Below are 15,766 nucleotides of genomic sequence, written 5' to 3' on the forward strand. Positions count from 1 at the left end.
CCTTTTTACAACAGTTTTTGTTTGCCATACCGCTCTGGGGCCTGTGGTGCCACCTCTGCAGGATTTTGATAAGAACGTTGTACTTTCCACAGAGTAATACTGACACAATCACACACTCACACACTCAACTCTGGTTATTAACACCAACACTGGGATTATTTTAGACCACTAAGTAATAATTTAACACCAACATAGTTAATGTAACACCTGAATAAACAGTATAAATGTTACACTGAATAATCAACACTAGGTAACACTGGCCCATTTGCTGTGTAAGTCCCTAATCTAACACAGTGCCACACCGGTCTTTGCAATCTGTTGCTAGTTCCCCAACAACACTTCCAGTAGCAAAGATATTTTCCCTGGGTGATCCACCATCCAAGTCCCAACCAGGCCCATCACTTAGGCTTAGGAGCTAACCAGGAGTACAGGATGGAACATGTATTGCTAGTGGCTACTGCATCTGTCAGCCTCATGTCCTATCCATACAGATCAGATCAGATTGCATCCTCTTAGCACCCACCCTGACACACAGGCAAGGCTATAAGATAGCTGTCCTGTCCACTCAAAGGTAGAGCTGTCCAATCCCTTCTACAGCCTGACCCCAGGGGAGCCTCTCAGCCAAAACAGAAGCAACACCACAGCACCTCCACTGACCCAGCTGTTAAATCCCACATGAGCCACACCAGAGCAAAGACAACACTTTACCAGCTAGCACATTATACAGGAAAGTACCGGAGATGTCATAGACACAATGGCCACTTCAGTCCAACAGTTAATCTTCAATCTTCATGCTTCCCCCATGGAGACTAAAACAAAATGCTAGTATTATATGTGGTAGACTAGTGTTCCATTGTTGTGATTGGCTGCTGCTGAGTGAGGCACTCTGGGAGTCGCGGTCCATGACCATGATGACACAATCCCTGGGTCTGGTCTCAGGTTGCAAGCCACGCTGAAGTTGAAGGAAATCTCAGGTGACCGACGGGCGGCTATCCCTTGGCAGTGCTGTCTGTCGTAGAGACAGGAGTCGCTCTATGACTGGATAGGACAGGCTTTCCCATTACTGTGCTAAGTGTTGATGCCTTGAAGACTCTGTGTGGTCGATCAGGTTAGGTAAAGGCACAGTACAGTGGCTCAAAGATGATATGTACTAGTAGCATCGGAATGTTGATGGTCCTATGTTTCATGTCCTTGTAATTATTATTGAAAACCTTAATGGCATTTAGCTCAAACGTGTTCATCATCTGCTATTCCACATACAATCCTTAAAATTGCAGCTCATTGCTCCCAAAGTGAACCCGTGGGCCAGATTGAGGAGTAACTGGGGCAGACAACACATACAAAACACACACACACACACACAGTTTGCTGTGTCAAAATCAGAGCTTTGACTGGCACCATAAATTAGTTGACTCAATACTGTATGAACCGCCACGACATTTCTGTGCATCAGGGCCAAAACCCAGATGACTTGTATAGACAGGGAAGGTAACCAGAGAAAGATGATGTGTGTAACGCATCAGATATAGATGGTTCCATGTGTAGGCGGCGTAGCCAAAAGGAAAATACAATTTATGAAAATGGCAAAGAGAGAACAAGACCTGATAAACATGTTGGCTTCTGTAGGCCGTTTTATGAAGTGAGTTGAGAACGTGTTTCATCAAATGATCATCAACATCTGGTTGGCTGGCTAAATTTATACTGTACTTTACAAGTGGGGAGCACTTCAATAAGCCACAGATACTGGAATGACATGAACTTTGAACAAGAGGTTTGGAACTGTGCAGGACGATTTCCCTATTTCCACACAGGCAACACAGGCAGGAGCAAGGATCTGGTTTTTCCAGTCAAACCATCAACCTCCAGACCATTCCTCCACACTGTAAGAGACAGAGATCTCATTCATCAGCTTGCCTTTAACAATTTAGAGGAGATATGGCAGTATGCTTCAAACATGGATTGGAACAGAGGGCACTATAATGGCTATATCCTACTCCATCCTACTTTTTCCTTCACACTATAACATATTTTGCTCCAGTCATCCCAAAACTATTTTCAACACCTGCAACAAGGAGTTGTCAAACTCCAGATGATCAGTGTGTTCTATCAGAGGGAATCTGTGGAGGGGAGAAAGAGGAGGGAAGTATCACTGTGCCTGGTACAGCACCACCCTACTGATAAGACATCTCTAGGGGAGCCAAGAAGTAGTTGGCCCTTTTACAGGATCAGAACACATGCAGCTCATGTCTCTCTCCTCTTATCAGATTAGTAAAGCAGAATGACTTCCTCATCTCAGCTGTGTGGAATACGTTCACCTATCCTTGCGTACACTTCCATATCTGTATCTGTCAACTGTATTTGTTAAAAAATAGTGTAGCCTCAGCCTTGCCCCATACCTTTGACCATAACTCAGCTGTGCAAAACATCACAACATCATGACATTCTCAAATGTCTGATTGCTTTAGCATAAAACCACCTTAGGAATCAATAACTCTCAGAAACAACCAGAAGTGAAAAAGGAGACTGGACTAAATACTAGTTCCAGTTGGATTATAACCAAAATGATGACAAAACGGCCTCAAAATGTGGAAAATTGATTAGAAAGACCATAAAACAACATTTTAAAGAACTACATAAAATGGTGAATAAGAGACACATCCAGCATCCACAACTTAAAGCACAATGTCACAAACCTTTTAAAGACTTTTAAGAGTTATATGTCAATATTATTTTGGTTAGAGCGTGATTGAAGAGTTGACCTACTTGCAGAGTATACATCAGTTGCCTCTGTTTCCATAGTTGGGGGAGAGCTGTAGGTATCAAAAAGAAACAGTAAGTCAGAGCACTCCAGCTGTACCACAGTGCTTACTCTCCTTCTAACCTCTTCTAAATCCTAATGGAATAAAACAGTGTATACTGTTTGGTTGGAGTGATTTATTTGTACATTACTTTAGGTAACAGTTTGTAATAGATTTAATGAATGAGCCATTATATGAATGATTATAAATATTTAGAAATGCCGAATTAGAGGATACATTGATTTTGAAACAGGCATGATTCATTTTTAACAAATATATTACAATGAAAGTTGAGTGAAAATAAATTAATACAATCTATTACTGATAACATTTGAGAATGTACAAACATGATACAGAGTTCAATATGAAGACAAAGATGCACGTGTTTTAGTTTTGGCTTTTGAGGTTCCGAAATACTTTAATCTAGCATCCCTGCATCATAAAACTCTATGGTTCAACTTCCCAAAATGCTGCTGAAGTGCTGGTGGATTGTAAAGTTTTAGCCTCTGAATAGATTACAGTGGTTCATAGAAAGTTGCGCGATTAGAGAAGTAACAAATATATCAAGCTAAAACTATATTATGGGTTATAAATGTACATAGAGTCAGAAGACAAATGTTCCCAGTTCTAGTAGTTTCAGACCCTCTGAACAAAAGGCCTTAAACTCAAATGAAATAAGTCAGAGAGAATAGTGATACGGTGCATACCACCACTGGCCAATTTCATGTCTGCGATCAGGGTGACATTTTGTAAACATGTATTATCTGTTGGAGGTTCAGGTGAGATTGTATACTATTGATGTTTAATACACAAGATAAGTACACTCAGTGTACAAAACATTAGGAACACCTGCTGTTTCCATGACATAAACTGACCAGGTGAATCCAGGTGAAAGCTATGATCCTTTATTGATGTCACTTGTTAAATCCATTGCAATCCGTGTAGATGAGGGGGGGGGGGATTTTAAGCCTTGGATTGTGTATGTTTGCCATTCAGGGGGTGAAAGACAAAATATTTAAGTGCCTTTGAACGGGGTATGGTTGTAGGTACCAGTTGCACCAGTTTGAGTGTGTCAAGAACTGCAACGCTGCTGGTTTTTTCACACTCAACAGTTTCCGTGTGTATCAAGAATGGTCCACCACCGAAAGGACGTCCAGCCAACTTGACACAACTGTGGGAAGCATTGGAGTCAACATGGGCCAGCATCCCTGTGGAACGCTTTCGTCACCTTGTAGACCCGATGAATTGAGACTGTTCTAAGGGCAAAATAGGGTGCAATTCATTATTAGGAAGGTATTCCTAATGTTTTGTAAGTGTCAGTGCATGTGCGCGTGCGTGCGTGCATGCGTGCATGCGTGCGTGCGTGTGTGTGTGTGTGTGTGTGTGTGTGTGTGTGTGTGTTTGTAATTATCCTGAACTTCTGAAATACTGAATATGTCCTTTTCTGCAGTCAAATGTCACTGCTAAATTGGACAGTCAGGGTAATAAACCTATCAGTTACAGGTTTACTCTCTCTGCTTTCCTATATGTTTTTGTTATGTCTGGTCAGGTCACCTGAGATTAAATAAAGTTGTACCTTAAGACAGTATTCACACCCCTTGACTTTTCCGACATTTTGTTGTGTTACAGCCTGAAGTTAAAATGTATTTAATTCAACATTTTTGTCACTGGCCTACATACAATACCCCATATTTTAAAGTGAAATAATGTTCTTCAACATTTTTACAAATGTATGAAAAATGAAAAGCTGAAATGCCTTGAGTCAATATGTATTCAATCCAACTGTGATGTCAATTTTAAATAAGTTCAGGAGTAAAATCGTGCTTATCAAGTCACATAATAAGTTGCATGGACTTACTCTGTGAGCAATAATAGTGCTAAACATACTTTTTTAATGACTACATCATCTAACACATACAATTATCTGTCAGGCCCCACAGTCGAGCAGTGAATTTCAAACACAGATTCAACCACAAAAAACAGGGAGGTTTTCAATGCCTTGCAAAGAAGGACATAAAAACCAGACATTGAATATCCCTTTGAGCATTGTGAAGTTATTAATTCCACTTTGGATGGTGTATCAATAGACCCAGTCACTACAAAGATACTGGCGTCTTTCCGAACTCAGTTGCCAGAGAGGATGGAATCTGCTCAGGGATTTCACAATGAGGCCAATGGTGACTTTAAAACGGTTACAAAGTTTAATGGATGTGATAGAGGAAAACTGAGGATGGATTAACAACATTGTAGTTACTCCACAATACTAACCTAAGTGACAGAGTGAAAAGAAGGAAGCCTGTACAGAATGAAAAATATTCTAAAACGTATTTTCAATAAGGCACGAAAGTTAAACTGGAGAAAAAAAATGTGGCAAAAAGATTAACTTCATGTCCTGAATACAGTCTTAGTCAATTTGTAAGTCGCTCTGGATAAGAGCGTCTGCTAAATGACTTAAATGTAAATGTTAAATGTTATGTTTGGGTCGAATCAAACTCAACACATCACTGATTACCACTCTTCATATTTTCAAGCTTGGTGATGGCTATATCATGTTATAGGGAGTTGTTTTGGGGTGGTTCGAAAATAAACGGATTAGAGCTAAGCACAGCCAATCCTAGAGGAAAACCTGTTTCTGTCAGCTTTCCAATAGACACTGGAAGACAAAATCACCTTTCAGCAGGACAATAACCTAAAACACAAGGCCAAATATACATTGGAGTTGCTTGCCAAGACAACGTTGAATGTTTCTGAGTGGCCTAGCTAGTTTTGAGTTAAATCTGATTGAAAATGTATGGCAATAATTGAAAAGGGCTTTCTAGCAATGAACAAATACTGTACAATCCAGGTATGCAAAGCTCTTAGAGATTTACCCTGAAATACTCACAGCTGTAATCGCTTCCAAAGGTGATTCTAACATGTATTGACTGAGGGATGTGAATAGTTGTATAAATGAAATATTTTTGTATTTAATTTTCAATAAATGTGCAAAAAGTTTTCAGATTGTTCTTGTTATTGTTTGTCGATGGGTGAGAACAAAAGAGTCTAGGTAATCCATTTGAATTATGGCTGTAACACAACAAAATGCTGAATAAATCAAGGGGTATGAATACATTGTAGGGCACTGTATGACTCACAAGAGGACAATAAAGTCATATTTCAGGTGTAAAAATAAAACCGCATTAAGGCCCAATCTTGAGGACAGACCAAGCAAAACATCTTCTACTGTGAACGAGCATACAGATGTCAACATTTTGGCAAATGTCTTGTGTATGATGGCCACTTTTCTCTACATACAATAATAATCACACAAGACATATGTATAACAAGTCAATAAAAAATGGCATGCACTTTGGCTACATTATCCTTCATAATTAACACTTAAATAATTGGGAAACCAATTACAATGCAAATATTTGTTTTACCTAAGACAAGGAGAGATAATATGTCTGTTTTTTAAGTGTATGTTCTATGGAAAAATAGTAAAAACTGTATGCTGAATTAAAAGTCATATGTGGTTGACTAGGCTATTCAAATAAATAAATAAATACTAAATAGTTGTTAATACTCTAAACTTTAGAGCGCTTAGCAGCCTAAGTATACAAGTTATTACATTCAGTCAATATATTTTATTTTCTACTTTTGACAATTGAGATTATAAGTGCTTCGTAAGCAATAAACGGAAAGCCCTTAAGAATTTGCACCAACAATCCGCGCCTCCGCTGTGGACACCTGTCCCTAGACGCTCAGTCGTGGCACGTGTGTTGGCTTATCTGACAGCCCAAGATCTCCCTTTAGTTTAAAACAACACATGGGTTGATTATTTTAAATTACACGATCGAAATCAAGCCATATGTTGACAGAATCAGCCGCCACCTGTTATTGTATGATTTGAGCAATCGAATGGGTAGCCCTGTCAATTTATCGATCAATCGCTCAGAAAGAGTAAGCAGAATGAGGACCTTTGAAGTTAAAAGTTCACCTGTTGCGACGAGGTGAAAACAATGCTGATAAGTTATTATAAATGTGTTACAAAGTTAGTATGCAAAGTATTCGTGTAGGAATGGTAGCCTACTAATTTTAAATGCATAATAATTTGTATGGTTCTGATAACCAGACTTGATCAATTGACAAAATGTTCAACTGAATATTACCTTTCAGTGTCTCCCCTGTGCAAATCAGGGATCTTCGTCAGTGGAAGTCGCACCTCGTTCTAAAATACAAATTACAACCCCCAGTTGTCTAATATGTATTTGATAGACAATTAATAATGTAGGGTCTACTCTCCTCTTTTTAAAAAGAAGGACACCTAAAATAAAAACGTCAGTTGAATATACCACGGTCCTGTCCTGCATACAAACTGAATAAAGTTTAGGAACATGGCAGCACACTCCTCAATACGTAGCTTTGGTAGTTACTTCCTCTGTGCTGAACTTGCCCGTCAACTTTTTCACCTCAGCCCGCACGCACCTTCCCTTTATGTACAGTATGTATCCTATAATATTCTATGAAGTACACCCTGATTAGCCAAAATGTGGGCACTTCAACAGTTATAGACTGTGTATTACTGGAGTTTGTATTTATTAAAGTAGGTCGGGGAAGATATAACTTGCTTTTAGACTAAATGAAATAAAGAAAGAAAGAAAGAAAGAAAGAAACCGTAGAATATAACTGGATCCACCGGTTCCTATGGAATTAGCCAAATAAAAGGAGTAGGGAGCAGCCTATTTTTGGCCGAGGGATTCTAGGGAATCGTAGAAGCATCGTTATTCAAAAGGAATTGGATGAGGTCTAAGAGTGAGTGTGTCAGTGGGCAGTCCTAAGGGAGATATGACAGACTGATAGTCCATGCTGTCTCGTAGTAACCTGTCATTCACATGCAGGTGCAGGTAGAAAGATATTTCAACAGACAGAACGTCTCCTCAACTATTGTGCCCATTCTGTCTCTATAGCCTAATTGAATAAAATACGAGATTATCTCCCTTGACACTGCAATTTGGGTTCAAAGCATTTCGAATCATGTCATAGAAAGATGTTGCAGAAGAGCCCCCACTGCTGCATCAACAGGTATCCGATCATTGTGCAGTCCAGAGCAGTCTGATGTTTATTAGTGAAATGCACCTGTCTCGCTGAATCCCGTGTCTGTGTAGATTGCAGCACGATCTGCATTGTCTGGAATCTGGATCAATGGTCGGATGTTGAGCGTTTATCCACGGACATGTTTTAGATCATCATCATAGCAGACAAACTGTCATCCTTGTAGGCTAAATAAATATATAATCATCGCTATTTGTTTTCTTTATTTCGTTACCTTATAATCGCAGGAGATTAAATAATCCCATCACCTATGCTGTGAAGTAAGAACTACACATGTTCACCCTTTGGAATGTCTTGCTTGGAATACAATGTAATGTAATACAGAAGTTCCGCAGGCAACAACAGTTAATCCCCCGATACTTCCTCCATCTTCGAAAGCAGAGCAGACGAGCCGCCGAGTGTCTGTTCTGGGAACCTGGTCTAACACAGAGAAACGGATCTCTCTCTCTCTGGCTGTCTGTGCTGTAGCTGCTCGGCAATCGATTACAGTACTTCACAGCCTGTTGCTTTTGTATTTAACACATTGACGAAAAGCTTAAAATAACAGTAAGGCATTTTTATTTTGAGTAAATGGTGAAAACAATGATTGAATATGACTAATTAGGATGATAATAAATAAATGATAAAAGGATCATAGTAATAATAAAGCTAATAGTGCTTATTAATTAGGCTACGGTTCATACAGCACTCATAATATATTGTAAGCAATGGACAATTAAGTATGAATAAAAATATAAAAGATACATACATGAACACACATTATAAACATATTACTATTACTATTAATACTACTAATAATTATTATTATGGGAGTCCAATTGTTTGCACATATTTTTGATGCCACATTTCCCTGCATTTAGGCCATTGCCTAAGAGTTCTAATTCATTAAAAACATGGAAACATACACAAATGCATTATATATCTTATTGGTTATCTATTCTAATAATGTCTTGTCAGAAGTGGTATAAGCAAGAAGCTCTGCATTGTACTGTAGATTCATTATTCTCCTCCTCTGCTCCCTCCTGTGGCAAAGACCAGACTTGTCTGAAATGATCTCCTGAAGTACAGCACAGTATTCAAGAGGTACGGTTGTCAGCGCATGCTCTAAAAGCTGCTGTACAATCACAATGAAAAGAAACTAAAAAAGAAACGTGAGAGAGATGTGACATTCAAAATATGTTTTCATGTTTTGTGTTGTTCTTGTGTCACAGATGAAAACTTTAGGTCATCTTAGTCACTTCCAATAAGTGGTTAGATGTTTCACTCTTTAGATTTGATGACCAAAAATTCTCCAGATGTGATATGACACCTTACTTACTGGTAATGAAAATAAGGTCATGTGAAGCACCTTTAGCCATAACGACACACTTTTGTCACAGCAAATATATACGTAACACAATAAAATACATTTTCAACATTTCATTTATATTAAACAGAACTTTTGATATGAAGAAATTAGCATAATGAATCCCCTAATAAATATACATATTTAAGCCATTAAAAATACTTATATATGTTTCTCAATGTTTATGAACGATATGGATTAATATAATACATAACATGAATGTCATAAGGTGAATTCACCAATTTGTAAGTCGCTCTGGATAAGAGCGTCTGCCAAATGACTTAAATGTAAATGTAATGAATGAATCGTATGTGCATATATCATTGGTAAAGCAGTGTGATATATCGATTGTGTCCTGAACATTTGTATTAATTAAAATATGTTTTGGATTATTATTTCAGAAATGTTTAGTAGGAACGTAGGATATTAAACTGTCAGAAACATATTTAAAATGTAATATATAGAATTAGAACAAAAAATGATTCAGATGAGAGGAGCCTATGATTCCAAAATTGAAGATTTCACACTTTTTTTGGTTGATTTTCTTTTTTTTGCTGCCAGATACCATTTGCCCTGCTGGAAAGTGTTGACCTCCGTGTTTATTTTTCACAGAAGCTCCTGGATTTTGATTTGAAGGAGTCTGACAGTCAGTAGACACCCACCCTGAGAGTGATATTAGTGTAGGGGAAGTTTCCACTGTTCATGGTGGTGTTTGAAGTGGAGGGGAAACCGTTACAAGCCCCCAAACCACCCTCACACCCCTCACACCACTCTCTCTCTCTCTCTCTCTCTCTCTCTCTCTCTCTCTCTCTCAAAATAGTCTCAAAATAGTAACTACTGTCCCTGAAAACCATGTAAAAATTAAAACATGGAGAATTGTATCACAAAACCACTCATTAGAAAAACATCTTCAAACCACAAAACCATCTCTCTTCCTAGTATTCAGCATCTAGTGTCCAACTCATTTTTTCACTTTTTCCCACACCATCAAGCTAAATAAATTTACCACACAAACAGTTATCATTAACCTCAGATGGACTCTTTCAGAAGAGAGAAAAGAGAGAATGCATGACCTCAGGTTTAAGTGAGTGCCTCTTCACACCTACGTTAAGGTCACTGATGATGTTGTGGCTTGATATTCTGTAGGGGATTGAAGGAAAGCAAAGATGTGAAATTACTTGTGCACAGTGGTGTAGTGGGGGCTATACGCCGGTATACACAATATAGCCACAGTAGATTTTTTTCAGTGGGCGTATACTCACAAAGTAACAAACTGCTGGAAATGTACAGTTAGCTACTGTAGTTACACAGTGCCTTCGGAAAGTATTCAGAGCCCTTACTTTTTTCCAGATTTTGTTACGTTATAGCTTTATTCTAAAATTAATTACATTGTTTTTTCCCCCTCATCAATCTACACATAATAACCCATTATGACAAAGAACAAAAGTTTTTTAGAAATGGTTGCTAATTTATAAAATATAAATAAATAAATAAATGAATACATTTTACATAAGTATTCAGACCTTTTACTCAGTACCTTCCTGGAGCACCTTTGGCAGCAATAACAGCCTCGAGTCTTCTTGGGTATGACGCTACAAGCTTGGTACACCTGTATTTGGGGAGTTCCTCCCATTCTTCTCTGCAGATCTTCTCATGCGCTGTCAGGTTGGATGAGGAGCATTGTTGCACAGCTATTTTCAAATCAAATCAAATCAAATTGTATTTGATTATTTTCAGGTCTCTCCAGAGATGTTCGATCGGGTTCAAGTCCGGGCTCTGGCTGAGCCACTCAAGGACATTCAGAGACCTTTCCCTCAGCCACTCCTGTGTTGTCTTAGCTGTGTGCTTAGGGTCATTGTCCTGTTGGAAGGTGAACCTTTGCCCCAGTCTGAGGTCCTGAGCACCCTGGAGCAGGTTTTCATCAAGGATCTCTCTGTACTTTGCTTCGTTCATCTTTGCCTCGATCCTGACTAGTCTCCCAGTCCCTGCAATTGAAAAACACCCCCACAACATGATGCTGCCACCACCATGCTTCACCGTAGGGATGGTGCCAGGTTTCTTGCAGATGTGACTCTTGGCATTCAGGCCAAAGAGCTCAATCTTTGTTTCATCAGACCAGAGAATCTTGTTTCTCATTGTCTGAGAGTCTTTAGGTGCCTTTTGGCCAACGCCAAGTGCGCTGTCATGTGCCTTTTACTAAGGAGTGGCTTCCGTCTGGCCACTGTACCATAAAGGCCTGATTGGTGGAGTGTTGCAGAGATGGTTGTTCTTCTGGAAGGTTTTCCTCCACAGAGGAACTCTAGAGCTCTGTTAGAGTGACCATCGGGTTCTTGGTCCCCTCCCTGCTCAGTTTGGCAGGTCGGCCAGCTCTAGGAAGAGTCTTGAGAGTCTTGGTGGTTCCAAAATTCTTTCATTTAAGAATGATGGAGGCCACTGTGTTCTTGGGGACCTTCAATGCTGCAGAACGTTTTGGGTACTCTTCCCCAGATCTGTGCCTCAACACAACTCTGTCTTGGAGCTCAACAAATATTTCCTTCGACCTCATGGCTTGGTTTTTTCTCTGATATGCAATGTCAACTGTGGAACCTTATAAAGATAGGTGTGTGCTTTTCCAAATCATGTCCAGTCAATTGAATTTACCACAGGTGGACTCCAATAAAGTTGAAGAAAAACCTCAAGGATGATTAATAGAAATAGGATCCACCTGAGCTCAAGTGTCTGAATACTTATGTAAATAAGGTATTTCAGACTGTATGTACATTTTTAGCTAAACGTATAGGGTATTGTATGTAGATTGATGAGGATTTTTATTTTATTTAATCAATTTTAGAATAGGCTGTAAGGTAACAAAATGTGGAACATTTCAAGTGGTCTGAATACTTTCCGAAAGCACTGTACATTTGACGCCAATACATCTCAGCCAAATACATTTCAACACAGTTTTTCACAAACCTGACTTTTAATAGTAGTAAAAATTCATTGTCTTCAGTCAGTTAGCATAACCACTTATTTTAAGAATGTGAAATGTCAGAATAATAGTAGAGAGAAGGATTTTTTTCAGCTTTTATTTCTTTCATCACACTCCCAGTGAGTCAGAAGTTTACATACACTCAGTTTGTATTTGGTAGCATTGCCTTTAAATTGTTTAACTTGGGTCAAACGTTTCGGGTAGCCTTCTACAAGATTCCCACAATAAGTTGGGTGAATTTTGGCCCGTTCCACCTGACAGAGCTGGTGTAACTGAGTCAAGTTTGGAGGCCTCCTTACTCTAACACGATTTATCAGTTCTGCCCACAAATGTTCTATAAGTTTGAGGTCAGGGCTTTGTGATGGCCACTCCAATACCTTGACTTTGTTTTCCTTAAATAATTTTGCCACAACTTTTGAAGTATGCTTGGGGTCATTGTCCATTTGTAAGACCCATTTGCGACCAAGCTTAAATTGACTGACTGATGTCTTGAGATTCTTCAATATATCCACATAATTCCCCTCCTCATGATGCCATCTATTTTGTGAAGTGCCCCAGTCCTCCTGCAGCAAAGCTCCCCCACAAAATGATGCTACCACCCTCCAAACATAACGATGGTCATTATGGCCAAACAGTTCTCTTTTTGTTTCATCAGACCAGAGCACATTTCCCCAAAAAGTATGATATTTCTCCCCATGTGCAGTTGCAAACCGTAGTCTGGCGCTTTTATGACGGTTTTGGAGTAGTGGCTTCTTCCTTGCTGCGCAGCCTTTCAGGTTATGTCGATATAGGACTCGTTTTACTGTGGATATAGATACTTTTGTACCTGTTTCCTCCAGCATCTTCACAAGGTCCTTTGCTGTTGTTCTGGGATTGATTTGCACTTTTCACACCAAAGTATGTTAATCTCTAGGAGACAGAATGCGTCTCCTTCCTGAGGGGTATGACGGCTGCGTGGTACCTTCAGGCGTTTGGAATTTGCTCCCACGGATGAACCAGACTTGTGGAGGTCTACAATTTTTTGGCTGATTTCTTTTGATTTTCCCATGAGGTCAAGGAAAGAGACACTGAGTTTGAAGGTAGGCCTTGAAATACATCCACAGGGACACCTCCAATTGACTCAAATTATTTCATTTATCCTATCAAAAGCTTCTAAAGCCATGACATCATTTTCTGGAATTTTCCAAGCTGTTTAAAGGCACAGTCAATTTAGTGTATGTTAAACTTTTGATCAACTGGAATTGTGATACAGTGAATTATAAGTCAAATAATCTGTCTGTAAACAATTGTTGGAGAATTACTTGTGTCATGCACGAAGTAGATGTCCTAACCGACTTGCCAAAACTACAGTTTGTTCACAAGAAATGTGTGGAGTGGTTGAAAAACAAGTTTTAACTACTCAAACCGAAGTGCATGTAAACTTCTGACTTCAACTGTATATATATATATATATATATATATATATATATATATATATATATATATATATATATATATATATAGTACCAGTACAAATTCTTGACAGACCTTCTCATTGAAGGGTTTTTCTTTCTTTTTACTATATAGCACACATTTTATCATTTTGCTCCCAAAAAAGTGTTAAATGAATCAAAATACATTTTAAAATACATTTTATATTTGAGTTGCCACTCTATGCCTTGATGAGGTTTGCACACAGGTTTGCACACTCTTGGCATCCTCTCAACCAGCCTCATGAGGTAGTCCTGGAATCCATTTCACTTAACAGGTGTGCCTTATTAAAAGTTAATTTGTGGAATTTCTTTCCTTTGTGACCTAGAAGTCCGTCACTGGCCGCGGGCAGCATTTGGTTCTTTAACGCACGCACACATTCATCACTCTTCCCAATGTGGGTCGACACACAAGTTAACTCCTCTGTCTTAGTACATACATTTCACACTTGTCAGTGTTCATATTTAATATAAGCAATATTTATTATACTTATATATGTTGTGGATGAGCGTGTTGTTTGTTTATTCTGTTCCTCTCTATCTCTGTAGCTTCCGGGTATGCTGGATAAGGACCCGAGCTAAGGGAATTGGGCTGACTTTGTAGTGCCTGTCCCGAATGGTTCATTCATCTAAATTAGGCATATTGAAAGACATTGTCAGTTGTGATGTAATTTTGTAAATGTTATGTTGTGATGTTGTTTCATAAACATGTTGCAATGTATATACTTTAATATGTTTAGTTAAATGGAAAATATAGGTTTGTCTAGGTAATTGCTTAATTAATTAATGTTAATTGTTCTGAGGGGCCCTACAAAAGGAGCCTCTCTTTCAGTTCACGGAGAGGCATTTTGGATTGAGCTGTGGATGGGGTAGCATTGTTTTTAGCTGGCCCATAGGGTATATGTTTGATGGCAGTACTGTTGTTTATGTTCCAGAATCACCTTGTAAATAAACACCCTTGCACAGAAGAACTTTTGTGGTTCTGACATCTTATTTTGATAGAGGTCAGGTTTTCCAGTACAGCCTTCTGGCCTACTCTACGTGACACTTCATAATGTGTTTGAGCCAATCAGTTGCGTTGTGACAAGGTAAGGGTGGTATACAGAAGATTTGGTAAAAGAGCTCAAATAAGCAAAGAGAAATGACAGTCCATAAATACTTCAAGATATGAAGGTAGGTCAATGCGGAACATTTCAAGAACTTTGAAGGTTTTTCAAGTGCAGTTGCAAAAACCATCAAGTGCTACAGTTCATTAGAGTTACCAGCCTCAGATTGCAGCAGAAATAAGTGCTTCAAAGAATTCAAGTAAGAGAGACATGTCAACATCAACTGTTTAGAGGTGACTGTGTGAATCAGGCCTTCATGGGTGAACTGCGGCATGGAAACTACTACTAAAAGACACCAAAAAGAAGAGACTTGATTGGGCCGAGAAACACGAGCAAGACGACCATCAGACTGGTGGAAATCTGTCCTTTCTTTCCAACCACCCTGTCTTTGTGAGAGTAGGTTAAAGTATTATATTTGCATTTGTGGTTCCCACTGTGAAGCATGGAGGAGGAGGTGTGGAAGGCATACTTAACAAGCATAGCTACAACACTATTCTGCAGCAATACACCATCCCATCTCGTTTGCGCTTAATGGGACTATCATTTGTTTTTTCAAAGGACACTGACCCTAAACACACCTCCAGGCTGTGTAAGGGCTATGTGACCAAGAAGGAGAGTGATGGAGTGCTGCATCAGATGACCTGGCCTCCACAATCACCCTTCAAGACTGTTGGAAAATCATTCCAGGTGACTACATGAAGCTGGTTGAGAGAATGCCAAGAGTCTTCAAAGCTGTCATCAAGGCAGGTAGCCTAGTGGTTAGAGCGGTGGGCCAGTAACCAAAAGGATGCTGGTTCAAATCCCTGAACCGAACAAGGCAGTTAATCCACTATTCTTTGGTCGGCCGTAGTTGTAAAAAAGAGTTTGTTCTTAACCTGTTGAAACTCTAAGGGCGCAATTTCATTTTTGGATGAAAAATGTTCCCGTTTTAAACAAGATATTTTGTCACAAAAAGATGCTTGACTATGCATATAATTGATAGCTTT

At 39.1% G+C, this 15,766-nt stretch overlaps 1 protein-coding gene across 1 annotated transcript in view; it reads right to left on the minus strand.

Moving 5' to 3' along the window:
• Positions 1–7,360, minus strand: part of LOC135547569 (zinc finger protein Helios-like) — a 28,133-nt gene extending 20,773 nt beyond the window's left edge. The window contains 2 exon segments of the mRNA XM_064976683.1: positions 2,764–2,810; positions 6,950–7,360. Coding sequence (XP_064832755.1) covers positions 2,764–2,797 — 34 coding nt within the window. The 5' untranslated portion in view covers positions 2,798–2,810; positions 6,950–7,360.
• Positions 7,361–15,766: the final 8,406 nt, after the last annotated feature.

This window comes from Oncorhynchus masou, chromosome 10, assembly GCF_036934945.1.
Source record: "Oncorhynchus masou masou isolate Uvic2021 chromosome 10, UVic_Omas_1.1, whole genome shotgun sequence".
NCBI classification, from domain to species: Eukaryota; Metazoa; Chordata; class Actinopteri; order Salmoniformes; family Salmonidae; genus Oncorhynchus; species Oncorhynchus masou.